The sequence below is a fragment of the Leiobunum rupestre genome, chromosome 2 (assembly GCF_980474605.1).
Source record: "Leiobunum rupestre chromosome 2, qqLeiRupe1.1.hap1, whole genome shotgun sequence".
NCBI classification, from domain to species: Eukaryota; Metazoa; Arthropoda; class Arachnida; order Opiliones; family Sclerosomatidae; genus Leiobunum; species Leiobunum rupestre.
This window is the reverse complement of record NC_143385.1, coordinates 29,922,601-29,942,041: the sequence shown is the minus strand read 5'-3', so window position 1 is coordinate 29,942,041 and position 19,441 is coordinate 29,922,601. Positions and strand designations below refer to the sequence as shown.

Here is a 19,441-nt window from a genome sequence, read left to right as displayed (position 1 = left end):
TATGATTCAAGGCGTTCTTCAATGAAAAAACGTTGCTAGCGAAGCTTCTAATGAGTCATAAATTATGAATTACCTCTTGGTGCCATTGTTTCCCAATGCGGAACTTCATCGTGATGTTGGCTTCGCCGTCTGCAGACATCACCCCTTTATTTCCAACATCAAAAGACTTTGGTATATCAAACTTCTGAAATCGGATATACTTATTGGCGTCATTCGTGGCATGATCTGTTGCTCCGGAATTGAAGTACCAAACAGCTTCACCAGATTTGTGTGCAACCAAGCCATTTGCGGCTAAAAGACCTTCGCCCTACCGCCGTTGACGTTGCCGCGGCTGCCATTACTGCCTCTGTTTCTTCCACACTTGAACGCTCTCTTCGGTTCAGGACAGTCTTTAGCCATATGTCCGTACTTGTTGCAATTGTAACATTTAAACCGGGTTCTACGGGTTGCTTCAGATTACTCCCGATCGCTTTCGACGAATGCATGCCGTTGCCAGATTAATCTCCGCCGCGTCGAGCTACCAAACCAGAAGAATCTCCAACGTCATTTTCGTCTCGCGTCGCACGGCCAATCGATAGACGCTCCAGATTTTTCACAGTCTGTTTCCCTTTGGCCAACGTATCCCAATTCCCAAAGCATTATGAACTCTCGATATTCGTCTTGTGGTTGTGACTCGAAGATGCAGGCAATAAGAAGGCAGTCATCAAAATCCACATACTTTTCCTTCTTCGCTGCCATCTGAATGTCAATCCATAGTGACCGCATTTGGGCAAGATAAGTGGCCATGTTTATTTCTGAGAACTTCAATGCACTTATCAGTTAAGCGATAATCTTCTGAAGACGGTTTGATGATTTCTGCTCTAAAATATCCAATAACTAATCCCACATCTCTTGCGGCGTGTCGCAATTCATAATCAGGTTCTGGACCTAATTCGACAGAGCAAACCAGCTAGTGGTGCGTGCAGTACTGAAAGCAATTCAATACTTCTTCAACTCAACCGTGTATTTAGTTGGTAATGATGTAGTCGTTTGACTCATTCTCCAAGGAAGACCTCTCTAACTGTAAGCAGACCCTACATCGCTTCGGCAAAAGGAACAGCGTGCAGAATCAAAACTTGCTTAGACCAACGTGGCGCAGTGGAAGAGTTCTGGGCCCATAACCTGATGAAGTTTCATCATTACCAACATAGCGCGATTAAAGATCCAAGGCAAGTCAAGTTAAAATGGAACTTGTTTATTTAACTTAAACTTAACATATTAAAAACACAACAGAAATTCTAAGAAACATAAGGTGGAAAATGCGATCGAGTTTTGCGAGTGCGAGTGAATTTAATAAAAATTAAACTTTATCAGTTAAAAAAATCTGTTATAATGTACAAACGGTTCCACGTCTTTACGCCGACAAAGCCGTCGCCGATGGACAATAACAATTTCGAGACCGTATTTTACCTTCACTGTTACGAATTGGTATTTGGAATCCATGGATGTCAATTACTTCCTAAGGATTTGGGTCAAATATTGGATCAAATTGGATCTTTTGATGATTTTCATGAGTACGTGTCCAATTTTGATGCTATGGGTTTGGACATGATGTTTGATGTGCGCTTGGTCCTTCATTTTGCCTTTTTTTGATTCGTCACGTTCCCTTACTTCGGCATCACAAAGTGGAGTTGATGTTATTGTTGGGAGGCGTGTATGGATATTTCGATTGAAGAATAAGAATGCTGGTGGTTTCGCCGTTGTGGGATGTCTAGTGGCACGGAAGTTTAGAAGGTATTTAGGCATAGTTGTCTTCCAAGAATTTCCATCTAAAAGCGCAGTTCTTATGCTTTTTGCCGTTCGATTAATTCATTGGCCTGTGGCCATCGAGGTGTCACTCTATGATGAGTGGACCCGTATTCTTTAGCGAAGTTTGAAAACTCCATGGCGTTGAATGGAGATCCGTGGTCCGTCTTGATTTTTTAGGGTATTCCGAAGATTGAAAAGATATGTTTTAAAGCGTTGACAGCGGTGAAAGCGTCTGTGGATGCAAGCGTTATTATGATGGGAAATCTGCTGTATTCGTCAGCCATGATCAAAATATATTCCCCCGTAGGGGTAGGTCCGAAATAGTCCATCGCGACGGAATGCCACGAGTAAATTGGTACAGGCGTCATTTGAACTGGTTGAAATTGTGGGTTTGGTGTTGTTGCTTGGCGTGGAATACAGTCTTCAACGACTTTCTTTACGCGTTCATAGATTTTTGGGAACCAAAGTCTGTCCCTTAATGCCTGTTTTGTCCTAACAATACCAGGATGTCCCTCATGTGTTATGGCAATGGCGTAGATTTCGAGCGATGGTAATAGTATTTGGTGTCCTTTGAGAAGTAAGCCATCGATCTCAGATATTTTGTGCCTTATTTTTTGAAAGCTGTCCATCGTTTCACGTCTTCTTCGGTGGGCTTAATTGTGTCCCATTTGATCTCGTCGCGAATGACTTGTTGAACCGAAAGTAGAACCCGGTCCTTTACAGTTTCCTCTTTCACGTCGTTTAGGGTGACGGCTTCCAGAAATGGTTTTACAAGAGCTGCTAAGCGGTCTTCATCCTTGTGACTATCGTCGGATTTTGATATGGGGTGTCGAGATAGGTAATCGACTGGGTTTGTTTTGCCAGGTTGATAGTGGACTTCGAAGTCATACTGTTGAAGCCGTAAAATCCGTCGCTGAATTCGAATGGATGTTAACGATCTAGGGTTACCAAAAATTGCCACTTACGGTTTATGATTCGTTAGCACGACAAACTTCGAGCCAGAGATAAATATATGATAATGTCCACACCCAAAAACGATAGCTAGGGCCTCTCTCTTGATCTGCGAGTATTTATTTTCTGTTGAAGTTAATGTTCGGCTAGAGAATGCCACAATTGTTTCTTGTCCGAGAGAATCGAGTTGTGTAAGCATGGCGCCTAACCCGAACGGACTTGCATCGACGTGGATGGTAGTTAATTTTGTTGGATCGTAGTAATTTAAGCTCGTCGCGGCCTTCAAGTTATTTTTTATGAGTTGTAGGGAATTTTCATGGTGTGTAGTCCAAATCCAGTCGCAGTTTTTTCTTGTCAAGTGTCTTAGAGGCTCAGTGATGGTTGCAAAGTTTGGTATGAAACGAGCGCCATAATTGGCAAGTCCAAGGAAACTTCTGATTTCTTGTTGATTTTTAGGGGCTGCTAGTGATTCTAGTGCCTCTATTTTTTCCGATCTGGTTTAATTCCTTCACTGGAAAAAAATGTGTCCATAAAAACCCAGTGAATTCTTTCAAAACTTGCATTTGTCGCCGTTGACAGTGAGATTATTTTCAGTCAGACGGTTTTATATCATTTTAAGTTTGTTATCGTGATCTTTCATATCCGAACCTCCTACCAGTATGTCGTCACTGGTGTTAGTGGGGTTGGGGATTCCGCTTATAACATTTTCGAATGCCTTTTGGAAGATCTCCGCTGCGCTGCTGAATCCAAAATTCAAACGCTTGTAACTAACTAGTCCAATGTGCGTTGAAAAAGTTGTAACGTTACGAGACTCCTCGTTGAGTTCAAGCTGGTGGTATCCCTTATTTAGATCCAATCGACTGAACACTCTCATTCCAGTCATAGCGTAGATGATGTCATCAAGTTTAGGTGGGGTATGGCGTTCGCGGAGTATCGCCCGGTTTGGTTCACGCATATCGACACATACGTATCTGATATTGGGTTTTCGGCTTTGGTATAATTGCCTAGGGAGAAAGCCAAGTTGTAGGACCCATGGCAGGTTCTATGATATCGTTTTCGAGTAGATAGTCAAGTTCTTTTTTCACTTGTGGTCGCATGTGGAATGGAATTCGCTGGTGGTGTATAGCGATTGGTGGCATGGAATGGTTGATATGGATATGTGCTTGGAAGTTTGCCAATTCTTTTGAAAAGGTGTGGATACCGACAGTAAATATCGCCGTGATTGTCTTGAGTTGCTTCGTTGATTGAAGATTTTTCGAGATTAAATTAAATTTTTCTAATGCTGGAGCACCGACAATGTTGTACGCCGATTTACTGGGGTGTAAAACGTGGAAGATACCATGGATACTATTGATGGTTTTTGAAAATTTGCCAATGAGAAGCCTCGAGGTTAGGTCGTGGTTGCATTTTTGAAAATGTTTCAAAATCCAAAATATTGATACACGCTCCTGAATCTTGGAGCGCGGTTACCTTAAATCCATTTATGTTGGAGATTTTCATCATACGATTTTTAACGCTTGGTGTTACTGTTTGGTCAGAAGCGTTGATTGTAGATTCACACGATGGAGTTAATGTACAAACACAAAACGTTTCGTCGTCAGGTTGACAGGAATGGTTAGATTCGTCGTGATTCTTCCGGGAATTCATCCGTTGTAATCATTGCGGCTGAGGTTATCCCACAGTTGTTTGATTTCGATTGACACATATTTTCAATGTGTCCTAGTTTTCCGCACCTTGCCCTGTCGACCTTGAAGATGGGGTTTTGTGCTCCCACAGTTATAACATGTTCCCGATAATTGAAACCTACTGCCCATGATCGGTGATGGATGTCGCGGTATTTGTTGCGGAATAGGAAATTGAGATCGACGATAACCCCATTGAAAAGATGGAAATGGCGATTGGTAACGTTGTTGTTGGTAAGACTGTTGCTGTGGATAATTTGTTTGTTGATTAGTTGGTTGACGTTTTGTTAATTGATTGGATGTTCGTTGAAAATTGTTATCGTAGTTTCGTTGAGTTTGTTTTTGTGTTTGTTTGGAATTTTAAAGTTTTGGCTTGTTTGTTGGGTTATAGTATTTCTAAGGGCATTTGCAGACGGTAGGTGGTCCGATGTAGTTTCGATAAAGTTCGTAGGACTTAGCGATTGTAAGAAATTCGTCCAAAGTTATCACTGGTTCCCTTAATGATCTGCGGCGAAGTGATTCCCTAGAGCACGTGTTTATGAGACGCCCCAAGATTGCTTTGTTAAAGTCAAGGGAAATCGCAAGACACAGCGAGAGCTTTTAGTCTGATTGTTATTCGATTGTATATTCATCGATCGACTCACAGTGTAATTGCGTTGTTTGGCGAAATTTGAATTCTTCCACGACTGTATTGGGAGAAGGTAATTATTCAGCTCATTTGTTGCTACAACATATCCGTCAAGTTGTTGTTTTGCGCCCGCTTCTTGTTGACCCGCTGCTGGTTGAGCCCGGGCTGCTTGTGGTACTTGGATATGTAGTGTTTCAAAAATATACTGGACCTCTTGTCCCGCAGATGAGTGTTGGACGAAACGTCAACGCGATCGAGACGCGCTCACACTAGTCCGTTATCGCGAGTAGAAGAGTGCCAGGTGAAAGCCCGGAGCGTATGGTTTATAGCTCTAAATGCGCGGACGACATGAAAGCGTATTTATCAGAAGAAGCCTACGCGGTTTTTCCGGAAGTGATTTTGGACGGAGGTCCATTTGTCGCATCGTTGGCTGGCAATTGCGACTGCCTTTTTTAGGTTTTACGAAACCCACGGAAGAATCATTTGCAGTGTTATCATCCATTGTTTTAACGAGGTTTTCAGTAGGAAACAACGGGAGCTACGTTTTCCGCGTTATTAGATGTATTTTGTAAATCAGTTACTAATTGGTTGTAACCGAGTTGTTTCCGTACTAGTAACTTTGGCTGCCTCAGGTTTAGGTACCGGCTAATTGTGGCAGGCGTGTTGTTGATGTTCAATTTCCTTGCAAAGGTGACATTTAAAGGGGGTAGTTTAGGTAAAAGGTAAGCTTCTTGGTGCGTAAGAAGCAGTCCACCGAGGAAGGTAGGTTCTTAAAGTCCGCTTTCGACGCGAACTGTAGGGACACGACACGGCGGAAACTTATTAGGGAACCGAAAACTGCAGGGTCTACCGAGGCGGGCAGTCTTTCAACGCGGCCTTGAACCTGTCCGAAATCGGACATAAGCATCTTAAGATCGGAGTCTAAGAAGGAAATTGGGATGTTTGAGATCTTTACCCACTTGGGGGCCATGATAATTGTTAACACGTCAATATGTTGTCCGCGAAAATCCAAACCACTCGCGAACAGCTGTTACTGCCAGCTAGCGTCTTTGAACTAAACTTGAATAGTTCCGCAGATACGTGCCAAATCGGCTATTTGGTCAGCGGGTATAGGGGCGGAAATAGCTTTGAGATATTCGTTTAAATTAGTGTTTTGATGCGCGTCCTTAAACCATACGGCACGCGACATCCACGATTTGACATGTGCGGTTTTGGGTTGAAAGTGACGAACCTTAGGCTTGGTTCAGGTGATAGAAGCCGAAGCGGTGACGTTTGCGTATGAAGTATTCCAGGCGCCGATCGGTGTTTGAACGGCGACGTTACCGGTTAGAGAGGCGGTAGGGGTGACGTCCGTTGACATAACAGCGGCCATACCCGAAGAGACGGTTGAAGTTGCAGATGAAGCGATCATTAAAACAACGGCAGCGCTCGTAGATGAGACAGTTGGAGGGGGGACGCTCTTTAGTAGAACGCCGGCGTCACCGATGTTTGTCGAAGCGGTAGTAGAGGAAGGTGCTCCAAGCGGGAGGGGAGGCAGTCGCCCGTTTGGAGTCCCGGGAAAATGGCTCATGCCGCGCACGAGAGCCGCGTCGTCGGCTGAGAGAAACGCGTCCCCATCCGATTTTGCGTCCGAAGGAATTAAAGTTCGAAATACATCAAAATTTAACAAATTATGTATATAGGTTTAAAATGTGTTGTACTATGGTATTTGAAAATCATCGTTTGTATTTAGGGGACTAATATCGGAGCTGTAAAATTGGCTACGACCGATTGCAGAAGCGACGGACCGAATTCAAACAAATAAAAAGCCAACATCACCAATTGCGCTTTCAACAGTGGCTTTTGCTCATAACAGCATAAACGTAGTTGCTGTAGGCACATTTTTAAAATTAAAATCAGCACTGCTTAAAAATCCAAGAAAATATTTTGAAGACGATAGTTTGGTGGCAGCAACGTTGCTTAACCCTAGAATCAAACTAAACCTATGCAATTGTATGACATAAATATACTTTCGAAACTCTGCTATTTCTGACTGATATTTTTGAGTTTATTTAAACATGATCTTTCAAATAGACCCAAGTTTTACCGAACCTGGACTTTTCCTTTAAGAATTTTTTCTAGATCAAAGTTCAAAAGACTTATCAATGCCTTATGAAGAATTTGCCAACAATGTCTGGAACTGGATGTAAATAAGTTCTTTCCCGAGGTGTTAGAGCTTGAGCAAGAGGAAATGGATTATAACTTTATTCTAGGCCATGATGAAATTTATTATTATGTTTAGGTTTTACCCATATAGTACGTGTAAAAGAGGGTGGCTCACTGGCAAAATTCATCCCGACTTGCAAGGGCAAGGGGGGCAGGAGCGGGCAGTTGCCCCGAAATTTGATTTCACCGAATTGGGCCGTGTTTGGTGTTGTTCCCGATGGTAAATTTAACCCTGAGTCGAATGCGACCAACCACATGAACCGTTTCCGAGTTATGGCCGAATTTGTACTGAATCACGTGGTTTTTTCTCTAATATGAAAAACAAATCCCCAAATGTTAAATTTAGCAATCGGGTCAGGCTGGGTATCGTTTCTGTAGTATGTTTTGACACTGAGTCGAATGAGACCCACCGCGGAGCTATGACCAAAAGTACACAAAAAAATATATTTTTCGAAATTTCACTAAATGTCGAACATGTATATCAACCATTTGACCATTACCAACCAAGCAACCATACTTTCGGATCTTACGTATTATTTTTTTGCCGAATCGAATGAGACCAACCGCAATTTCGTAGGATGAATCGTGTCCGAGTTAGAACGAAATATGTGCGAACCATAAAATAAATATTTAAACCGCCACCCGTGTCTAAACATATTGCTCCCCGGACAACCAAAATGTAATTGAAACCTGGTTTCTAAAACCAATGGATCTCGAGCAATTTTTTTCACGACCTTGAACCACGTTTTCAAGTTCCTCCAATTTTACAAACTTTAAAGAATCTCTCATGGTGAGTTTGTCTAGCAAATTTCAATAATGTAACACGACTTGTTTTCAAGTTATTAACGCTTTCTTGCATTTTTCCTTTTTACGACCGTTGTGATTTTAGTAAAACATTTCTCGACTTCCTATTGGTCAAATCTGATCGGGTCAAAGCAATTTAGACATAAAACGTGACGTGGAATACTTTTCTATTGAAGAATACTTAGGGACTTTTCTTTATTTCCGCGAAATAAATATTAAATTAACTTGAAGGGAGAGCTATGAATAATTAAAGCCCCAAACCGAAAGAAAAATTTGTTGGGTTTAGTCTCGTAATTTTTCGATTTGTAGATAAATCCTAATTGAAATTTGAAATAAAGATACGATGTTATAATAAAAATTGATTTATTGCGGGTTGAAAATAGTGACCCTTCTCGTCGGGCTACTGGAGAATTCTGCCCGAAAGGAGGCAAACAAAAAACGTGGAAAACTTCGCTTTCCACAATACAACACAATACACAGTAGAAACAGAATAAAAAGGGGTTTTATTTTACGCTAGTTAAAGGTAAGAGGGACTAGGTCGTGCTGGAGCGGGTATATAGTGGGGAGCTAGGGGGAAGTACCTGTTAAGAGGGGATTAAGAAAGGGGCTTCAGAATTCGGCCAAAGAACGGTTTATCTCTTGGATTTTAGGCTATTTTTGAAGAAAAAAGGGGTCAACACTTTCCTTATAAAGTTATAAATTACACAAATATAAAGAAAAGAAGTACAAAAAATAAACACTGAACTTAAATGCAAATCTCCTTCAATTCACAATGATTTTTTAATCGATTTAGAATCAGCTCTCTAACTCTTACGGTTCTCGAGATAAATTTTGGATGAACTTGAAGGCATGGGTCAAGGTCATCAGCATTTTCATAGTAGGTGTTCCTCCTACACGCTCTATGCGACCTGGAAATTTCCAATTAGTATCTAAAACATATTTTGAGATATTCGCCATGGCTAATTTTTTTGTGGACACCCTGTATATACCCGAAGAATAAGTTCTTCCGAATTGTTGGATTTTGAAATAAATTAAATCAAGGGTTGAAACCATTTGACGCGTCTCTTTCAAAGTTATTTTTCGGCACATTGCGCTTCATTTAAATAATAATAATAATGCATATTAAATGATTAAACGATATCAATGTAGACTAAACTAATTTCATCAAACTAGTAAGGGAACTGCCCTACGTCTGTCACGGACCATTTAGTTTTAAATAAATAAGCTACTCGATTTTTAAAAACACTCAGAAAGAACTGTATTATAACAACACCGCACTGTTCCGGTTTCAAAAACAGGAGCCTATAGTAGTGCCTACTTTTTTTTATAACCTCGTAATGGTGTTTCATTTAAAGCTTGTTATGGTTTGGATATAATTGTGTGCTTCTACATTAAGACGCTGCTGAAGGTTTATTTTAAAACTCTGGTATTTTTGCAATCGGTGTGTAAAATTTCGTTCAATAACCCTTTTATGTTGTTCTATATTAATATAAATAATAACAAGTTGGCCAGCCAAAATATACCTCTCCTCGGAAGAATTTTCGCTAGTGGTATTAATTTCTCGAGATAACCCTTAAAGATATCTCCGCAATTTAGAGTTATTTGTTAAAAATGTTATCCCAGTTCTATCCCGCCCGGTATGAAATTTTAATTATAATTAAAATAATTGAGACGAAACGACCAATTTTAATTTATTCAGAATATCATAAGTAAAGTAGTTACACCAGCGAGTTAGACGTACTATAACAATGCACAATTGAATTAAACCCTTTTTACAGTACAAGTTTGTCAGTTGAATATAATACAAAGCAAATTTTGATGAAATAAATATCTACAGAGGGTTTTATAACGACCGTTCGCTTTTTGGTTTATAATTTTAACGGAATCGGGCCGATTTTAATTAAACGATAGTTTATCGAAATTTTGTTAAAAGAATATTCCCTAAGGCCGCGCGATAAATTTACGAGAATAATTTCCCGTCGCCGTTATATGGACAATTTAGTTGATTCGGGATTGCCAGAACGTTAATAAAATGGCAACCAGAATTATGCAAAATTATAAATGTGTATTTTTATTCAGAACAGTCTATGGAACGTTCTAGGTTTAACTTTCATCAATAACCCAACAATATATATCCCTCCTACGTAATTGTACAGAACTGGTACTCAAGTCTTAGTTCATCGTTATTGAAAAATAAACCAAAACATACTTACACTTAAGTAAATATCAGAAATTATACTGAGTAATTTTACTAAATTCAAACTACCTTACTATAAACTCTTGTCTTAATTAACAGCTGAGAGCTGTTCGCTACTAATTACTTCCAATCTACTTAATTAGCCTCACAGGTTGAGTTTATAATTTCAAGGGTATAATTAGGTTATTCCAATTCAAAAAATAAAAACAATCAATTTTATCTTAAAGCTGACTTGAGTTAGTTCACAATTACTTTAACACTTTGTCTTAAACACGCACTGTTCATACACTTAAGTCCATTCACTCACGTTCCAAACGCGAAACACAATTTAACTCTTTTCTTGACCGAAGACCGAACATACTAATTAAAACCGCAAAGTTACCTCATAACTTTTTATATACTTTTATTTGGCGTTTTTATGACCCGTCAAGATTTGACTAAAGTTCGAAAAATTGAAGAGATTATATTTTTACCCGGTTTGATTGATAGTTCTCCACACGGTGGCGCTATATTATTACTTTGATATAGTTTCCGCGGGAGTTTTGATTAATTATCATTCAAAAAACAATATATACAGATATTGTATTAATCCGTTTAGTAAAAAAACCCACCATATCATAATCGTTCCTTTACTTGAATATTTTCCCTAAAGAAGTCAATGGCTCGGCGGTGAACTATCCGCATTGTAACAATGCAACCCGAGTTCAATTCCTGATCGCGATCAAATTTTACATTAAAATACTAAAATATTTAATTAAATATAAGATTAATATAATCTATAAATATTTAATTAAATATAAGATTAATATAATCTATAAAAATTTAATTAAATATAAGATTAATATAATCTATAAATATTTAATTAAATATAAGATTAATATAATCTATAAATATTTAATTAAATATAAGATTAATATAATCTATAAATATTTAATTAAATATAAGATTAATATCATTTATAAATATTTAATTAAATATAAGATTAATTTAATTTATAAATATTTAATAAAATATAAGATTAATATAATTTATAAATATTTAAAATGATGTAGAATAAATTATAGTACCTAACTTTATAACTTTGTAAAGGACATTCGTCAAAGCTGTTTTTTAGAAAAACACCGTAACTTAACAAGCGTTGGTGGCTGAGTGGTTAGAGTACATCTCTTGCACGAGGCAGACCCGGGTTCGATTCGCGGCCGGCACCAAAAAATCGCAAATTGATACTAAGACGAATACCGTGTACAACTGTTGGAAACCCTGCCATTGGACGTTGAGAGGTAGCATTACACTCAGCACTCGGTCCGTCCCAAAGTCATTAAGAAGAAGTTGGAGAGAAAACGCCCATACAAACACAACAGACTCAACATCCACAACCATCATAGCACAAACTCAACAATCATAACACAAACTCAACACCCACCACGGTCACAACACGAACTCAACATTCACGACCTGCAAAATAACAATAACGAAATATCCGGCGAGCGTTGACGAAAAAAGACCAACCAAGCCACACCCAACCGTTGGTTTTGCCAACCCTTCGAGAAACTGCGTACGCAGTGATTACCCTTGGCCCCGAAAATGCGAACGCGTTCGCAGGCCTGACAGACAGACCCACAGACTAACAGACAGACACGGTGATTGTATAACCCCTACTAGGGGACTTTGTCCCCTCGGAGAGGTAAAAATATTTAAATTACTCACAATTATCCGACTCTGAATCAGCGATTTTGATGAGCCATCCATTTTCAGGATCCACACAAACCCAATTGTAGATTGGAGAACTAAGAATTTCACCATTGGTACTATTGTACTTAACATACAAGCGTCTTTGTTTAACCAAGAAACGACCATTTTTGTCGCATACATTTTCATCTTGCCTATCTAAATATAATAAAAATTATTCACCCAAATTTATCGATCAACCAAAATATTTCATATGTTCCCGACCGATCATATATATTTATCAAAATAAAAAAAAAACATTTAAAAAATAGTAAACATTATTTGTCAGCATTTCGCTCATGTCTTAAATCAAATGCGGCATTAAGCATCGATCAAATGAAAATAAGACTAGTCCATTATTAAGCGCAGAGAAATAAGTTACAATTGTACTCTATCAGTTAGAATTTGACATAAACGGAACAAAAGCTTTGAAATAGGCACTTAAATAAAACATCTTCTCAGAAATTGCCAAGAAGTAGTATTTCCGACAGCCAGGACTCGTAAGTTATTATTTATATAGTGCTTGTTGAAATATTAGAAAGCTGGAAACTTTCTCGAACGTAACATCGGTTTTTTGCTATGCCTTAACATGCCAAAAAAGTTACTTGGTTAAACGGAAACACTTGTTCCATACCGTACTGCAAAAGTATTACGTTTAGTTCTAAAGGAATTAGCTTTTATCTTTTTCCAAAAGATAATTTTATACGAAATGAATTAATTCTGCCTCCATGAGAAGCCTTAAAATTGCCCAGTAATATAAAAATATTCCGTTTAATTTTAATGATTTATACCATAAGAGGATGATAATAATAATAAAAATTATCTTCTTATACTTAGTTATATATTTTACATTAAAATATATGATCGAAAATTAACATTAGTATGTTCCTTATACACGTGAGCCGACGCGTTTCTGACGCAAAATTCTCATGAGGGCGAAAACGCGTCTCGAATTGGCTTAAATATGACATTTTGGCAGCCATACTAACCGTTTAACCATAGAGAAAGAAGGAAGGGGAGAGATATTTAAAAAGGGGGCGACGTAAACTCGACGGTAGAGAGCAAGGTGAATACAGATACGCTATAATAGGTGTGCCAGCGCTAGCGTTTTTTGAGACCGAAAATTCGCGGCGGAAAGAGAGTTTTTAGTGACGTCAGCGTCGGACCAGAAGAGAAAAGTCAAGAAGCGAGCGGGATTATTTTGGCGCCCATTCGCTCGCGGCTCGCCGGGTCGCTACGGTTTCTATTTGTTTTGAGGATGATAAATGACAAGGTAAGAACAATTTTAATTTAAATACCAAATATATTAAGTAAAATTTAAGCTGTTTGAAAGGCCAAACCGTAGAGATTTTAGACATAAAAACCACGTGTAGGCTTTTAACATGTAAATTACTACGTTTCTGTTAAGCCTAGGCCTTTCAGATGGAATTTAACAAATGCCATTATTTTAAAGACTCAAATGCCTTTGTTTTTATAGGTACAATAATTTTAAAACAAGATGCCAGGAGCTAGGTGTGCAGTGGCTTTGTGCAACAATAGTTTATTTGTCACTAAAAAAGACCCAGAAAAATGCCATATTGTTTATCACGCCTTCCCGAAAGATGATGCCGACCGTAGAAGTATTTGGATCAACAAATGTAGAAGGAAGGATAAATTTAACCCGTCTACAAGCGTTATTTGCTCAAATAATTTTCTTCAAGAGGATTACGAGCGCAACCTTAAAGCAGAATTACTGAATTATATTCCAAAAAAAAATGCGAAGCAATTAAAAAAATGTGCAATTCCCACTCAAAACCTAGGAGTAACGTCTTCAGCCTGCAGTGTTTTAGGAAATGATAGGCAAGAGCGAGCCAGAAAAAGAGAAAGAAAAAAAGTTGCTACAGTTGTGAAAAACTCTGATGTAGTTTCTTCTAATACTGATTCGGAGCCGACTGTTTCCAATGACATAATTCCTGAGGCTGTTGAACGTACTGAAAGCATTATAAAGAAACAGAGGTGCTGCAGTTGTGATTCTTTAGAAAAGCAAAAGAAGCTAATTAACATTTGGCAAACAAGGTATGCAAATATGAAACTGAAATATATGAAGCAAATTAAAAAAAATAACTCTTTAAAAATGGAAAAATTTGCCCAAGACATTTCTCACAAACAATTAAAGAAAGATCTTAAGCGCCTTAAAACCCAGAAAGATAAAAAAGAGCTGTTAAACCGTAAATGTTCTGATATACTAAGCACAGTCTTTACAGCTAGTCAGGTTAATCGATTAATGGGTAACAAAATGGTTGTCTGGTCAACAGAAGACTTAACCAAAGCATTTACGCTGCGATACTTTAGTAAACGGGCATATTTATTTGTTAAAAATGAGCTTAGAATTCCCTTGCCAGGACTCTCAACTTTAAGAGGATACGCCTCAAAAATAAAACTAGGAAAAGGTGTTTTAGATGATATTTTAAAAATTATGAAAAGCTCTGGAATTAATATGTCTGAATTAGATAAACTCTCAGTTTTAACGTTTGACGAAATGAAAATCAAAAGTCAGTATGAATACGATGTGAAATCAGATCAAGTAATTGGGAAGAATAGTCAAATGCAAGTAGCAATGGTTAGAGGTTTATTCGCGAATTGGAAACAGCCCATTTATATAGATTTTGATCAGAAAATGACAAAAAAAATCTTGTTTGACATTATTTCTAAATTATATGAATCTGGTTATTTAGTAGTAGCTATTGTTTGTGATATGGGAGGGGGAAACATGGGTCTCTGGAATGAGTTGGGGGTGAAAATTAATCGTACATTTTTTAATCACCCGAGTAATACTCACAAAATGTATATTGTTTCGCAGATGCTCCCCATGCGTTAAAACTAATAAGAAATTGGCTCTTAGATGGTGGAGATGTAGAAATTAACAAAAAGCCTCTAGAAAAGTTATTAAATGCGCATAAGAGTGATATTAAAATGTGCCCTAAATTAAGGAAGTGTCATTTAGATTGCGAAGGACCTGTCAGACAAAATGTAGCTTTAGCGGTAGAACTTATTTCAAATACAGTGTCTAAAGCTCTTTTATACATGGCTAAAACTGGAAATAAAGATAACTTAGAATCTGATCCTGATGAAACTATGGAACTAGCCTATTTTATAGAGAAAGTAAATAATTGGTTCGATGTGTTTAATTCTAACGTAGAAAACCATTCAAATCCTTATAAAAGCGGCTTCGGGGTACACTTAAAAGAACAATTAAAGGTTTTAGATGTTATGATATCATTAATTAATAACATGCAATGTATAGACAAAAAAGGCAAAACTAAATCCTTTCTTCAAATTTTTCAAAAGGGAATTATTATTTCTTGCAAATCACTTAAAGACTTATTTTTCGATTTAAAATATAATTATAATATTAGACACATTTTAACCCATAAATTAAATCAGGATTGTTTGGAGAATTTTTTTTCTCAAGTGCGCACAAGAGGTGGTCTAGATGACCACCCTACACCCCTTAACGCATTGTACAGAATACGAATTATCATTTTAGGAAAAAACCCAGGCGTTTTTAATTGCAGTAGCAATACAATCGATCAAAGCCATGGAGAGTATTTAGCATCTAATGTTTCAAGTTTGTCAGATAAAAATAATGATGAATACCTTATGAATAGCATCTTAAAAACCGCTGAAATAGAAATTGATGTCCCTATTTTTACATCAAACGAAATACTAGTCAATGACCATTTGCCTATTAATACCCCTCTACAAACGTGTTCGGTAAATACTAATAAAATGAACTCCACTGTTGATGTTTGTCAGGGAGATAATGATTTTAAAAAATTCGAAGAAAATGGTATAGAGTATTTCAGTGGGTGGGTAGCTAAAAAACACTACAAAACCTATCCAGAATTAGATTTAATTGACAAAAATAAGGTAGATCATGATTATTACATTCCCTCTTGGACAAATTTTTTATCATTCGGTGGTCTAGTCGTTCCATCTAGTTCATTTTTGGAAAAAACTAAAGTGTATGAGGATATTTTTAAAAACATATTACCTAACATGTCATTGTCGAATGAAGAAAATATAGTTAAAAATATAAGTGCCAAAATATTTGAAGTTGAAGATAAATACCCGTTAAATATAGTTAACACTTTTGTTAAGCTTAGAATTTTTATACGCATTAAATACCTCAATTCAATTAAAATTACGAACAATGAAGCAAGTGATGATAAGCGGAAAAGATCCAAAAAAATGACTAAAATAGGCAATTAAAATTATTTATTACCCTAAAATATTCTGACTATACAAATGAACTTATCCTGCCAAACTAGTCGTGATAAATTTGTGATAATATCCAACCATTGTTTACAATGTGTAAATTTTTTCTGTGATAAGTTTAATTTTTAATTTCATTAGGTTATTTGTTCGTTAGTTATCGCCATGTGTTTTATCATACATAAGTTATTATTATATGTAATGTAAAAGTAAGTTCCTATATGTGAAATGTATCAAATGTATTATTTTTTAATTTTATTAGTATAATTTTTTCAATTGTTATTGCATTATCTCAATATTTTGAGTTCTATCATACTCTCATTACACATACTTATAATATTTTATTTACGTAATAATGCTAGTTCCTATATGTGCAATAAATGCACGAAGTATTATTTTTTATTTCATTAGTATAATTTGTTTATTTGTATCATCTTACATATGTAAGATTGAAAAAAAACCATTTAGGTATTGATATTGTTGTATTGAATTGTATTATAAAACGTAAACCACTAAACATTTATTAACTTTTTATATTAAATTTTCGTCTGTCAGTTTTATATCTCATAAATTAATTTTGATAGTAAACGTAACATAAACCTTACGTCTTCGCTAGCCGCCGCAGCCCCCAAGGTCCGACGACTGACGTCACGCGCGATGAGAGAGGGTACGTTCAGCAGAGCTCAGCGCTGACACCGATGAGTAAGCGCTGACATCGATTTTTCACTGTACGCTTTTTTGCGTTTCCAGTTTGACGTCACGATGGCTCATCGATGAGCCATCAAGTCATCGGCTCGAAGAGTCGGTTTTTTAGTTAGTGTGACGTAAAACGCGTAGCCAATCTAAGAAAATGGCGACTTCTTCTGAAGAGCAGTTAATTGAAGTAGCGCTCCTTGACAATGATAAAAATTGTTATATGATTGCCGTGAGACCCGGAGATCACGCAAGGATATTAAGAGGTATTCTATTGTTTGATATATTAATTATAACACTTGTCTTTTTAATGTAATCCATCGTATATCTTTAAGCCTTGGCGTTTGTTATTGTTTACTGTCATAGGGCATGCTTTCACGTGGTTAATTTTATCATGGATGTAGAAAGGAACTACGTTATAATTAATTTTGTTTTATTTTTTAGACGAAAGTTTTGCAAGATTTTGCTTAGAACAAGCAAAAACAATTGGTATACAAACCCAAACTTTTCAAAATGAACTTTTGAAAAGATTAGATAAAAAAAATGAAGTTTTGTCTAAAATGGTTGATTCGTTAATGAAAATGTAGAAATGATAACTATCTTTATTAAGTAATTTTTAACAAAGCTCAAATAACTTCAAGAAATAATAAAATTTATTTCGCAAATGCATAACCAAATTTTACATAGGTGTTAAGACAGCTTTAAATGTCTTGCAATTGTCTGGGAAGCCTTATATTTCTTGCAATATCATTTCTTTTCATCTTTGCAGCTTCTGAATTAGTATTATCAGCCTCTTCCATTATTTCAGCTGTTACATGTTCAAAATTTTCATCTATATAATCACCCACATCATCATCTCCATCGTGCCTCAAAATAAAATTATGCAAAATGCATGCAGTCATAATCACTTCTGAAATTTCAGCTACTAAAGACATGTCTAAGTATTTTAGTCTGCGGAAACGGCCCTTTAACAACGCAAATGCCCTTTCTATCATCTGGCGAGCTGAACTATGGCAAGTATTGTACGCTCTTTCCTGAATTGTACGATGTCCATTTTCTTTGAAAGGAGTCATTACGAATTTGTCTAGCGGGTACGCGCTGTCACCCAGAATGTGCCCATTATCATCACTCCTTAAGCCATTTTTGAGGAACTGGTAAATCGCACTCAAACGCCACATTCTCGCATCGTGGACAGAACCAGGCCATCCACAGCAACAATCAATGAATATTAATGTTTCATTACAAATGCCTATGAAAAATAAATATTTATAATATTTTTAACAAAAGTTCACATCCAAATTAAATTACCTTGTAATAATATCGATGTTCTCTTCTTACGATTATAGTACGCATTTTTATCTTCATTTGGCTCCTTTATGTCGATGTGACAGCCATCAACTGCACCAACTGTCATAGGGAAACCATATTTTGTTTCACAGACTGTCATTGTTTGGTTCATTTTTTCTGTAGTAGGCCATGTAATGTATTGTTGTGTTAATTTTGACACTATTCGAACGAATTCAATGAACACATAATGTGCGTTTCCCTTTGATAGATCGAAACGATCTCCAATGCTCCTGAATGACTCAGGTGTTGACAGAAGCCACAACGAACCTAACACCCGTTTCTCTATTGGTATGGCAACGCACATTTTTTCATTAGCAACAGCTCCTCCATAAATATTGATTAATTCCTAATGCACAAATTGAAATTAGTTTTGTTTACTTTTATTCATCAACAGCGGTCCTGCTCATTCGAAAATGAGATTTAAAATCTTTTTCTGTATAATATGGTACTACACTTTCCACATAGTCTGTTATTCTTACAGGTCTAGACCGAGGCTTAGAATTAGTGAATGTTGTTGCAATTAATGCGGCGCAATTTTTAGTTTTTTTAGAATAGTTAGGAGTGTAACAAATATTAACACCACCATTTTCAATTATTTCATCGGTAACAAGTTCATTTACGATCAAATACAGAAGTTTTCGTTTTTTTCGATTTTCTTGCCCGGAAAAATTATTTGCCGCCATTTTAAAAAGAATCGATTACTAAACAATACCCGTTCAACAAATTTCTACGTCATTATGACGACAGAGCTCAGCGGTTACAGTTTTAAAGAAACAGCGCTTTTTAGTCGATGAGCTCTACTGAACGTACCCAGAGAGACGGAGAATAAAAATCGAAAATTCCGAATCGAGCGTCAGCACCCGTTGGGTAGAGAGAAGCTCGTACACTAACGCGCATCGCCGTTGCGCATCGTCATAATATGTGAGAATTTGAAACTTTGACCCACAGTGAAAGCTTGGATAATCCAAGGTGAAAGAGACAGCTGTGGTTCTGCCACGTGCCTATAGGTAGTGAGTTTTTAATTAAAATGGTTTACCACACAAAGTGCTGCTATAAAAATTCTAATAGCAACACTAGATATACTAGTCAAGAAATTCAATTCATACCATATAAAATTATAACTTACTTTTAGTTCTATATTAAATTTATTACCGATTCTACCGA

The 19,441-nt window shown here is 37.0% G+C and overlaps 2 protein-coding genes across 3 annotated transcripts in view; both read right to left on the bottom strand.

The window, feature by feature from the left end:
* Positions 1-19,441, bottom strand: part of LOC149957298 (uncharacterized) — a 51,554-nt gene that overhangs the window by 17,300 nt on the left and 14,813 nt on the right. Inside the window, exon 6 of one of the 2 annotated variants that reach the window (XM_090165505.1) lies at positions 11,963-12,142. The exons of the other annotated variant lie outside the window; for it this stretch is intronic. Coding sequence (XP_090021631.1) covers positions 11,963-12,142 — 180 coding nt within the window. The remainder of the gene's footprint in view (positions 1-11,962; positions 12,143-19,441) is intronic. 2 annotated transcript variants of the gene reach the window in all.
* Positions 17,566-18,941, bottom strand: LOC149957299 (uncharacterized). Its single transcript, XM_090165507.1, has 2 exons — positions 18,239-18,941; positions 17,566-18,179 (listed from the first exon to the last, which is right to left on the bottom strand). Exons 1-2 carry the CDS (start codon positions 18,579-18,581, stop codon positions 17,632-17,634), a joined length of 891 nt encoding a protein of 296 aa, XP_090021633.1. The 5' UTR covers positions 18,582-18,941; the 3' UTR covers positions 17,566-17,631.

What these genes read in the sequence shown, in the direction of transcription:
- LOC149957299 (XM_090165507.1), bottom strand. Translation starts at nt 18,581, where the DNA reads ATGTGCGTTGCCATACCAATAGAGAAACGGGTGTTAGGTTCGTTGTGG. An exon ending in AACATCGATATTATTACAAG is followed by an intron (nt 18,180 to 18,238) that starts GTAATTTAATTT and finishes TATTTTTCATAG; the next exon opens with GCATTTGTAATGAAACATTA.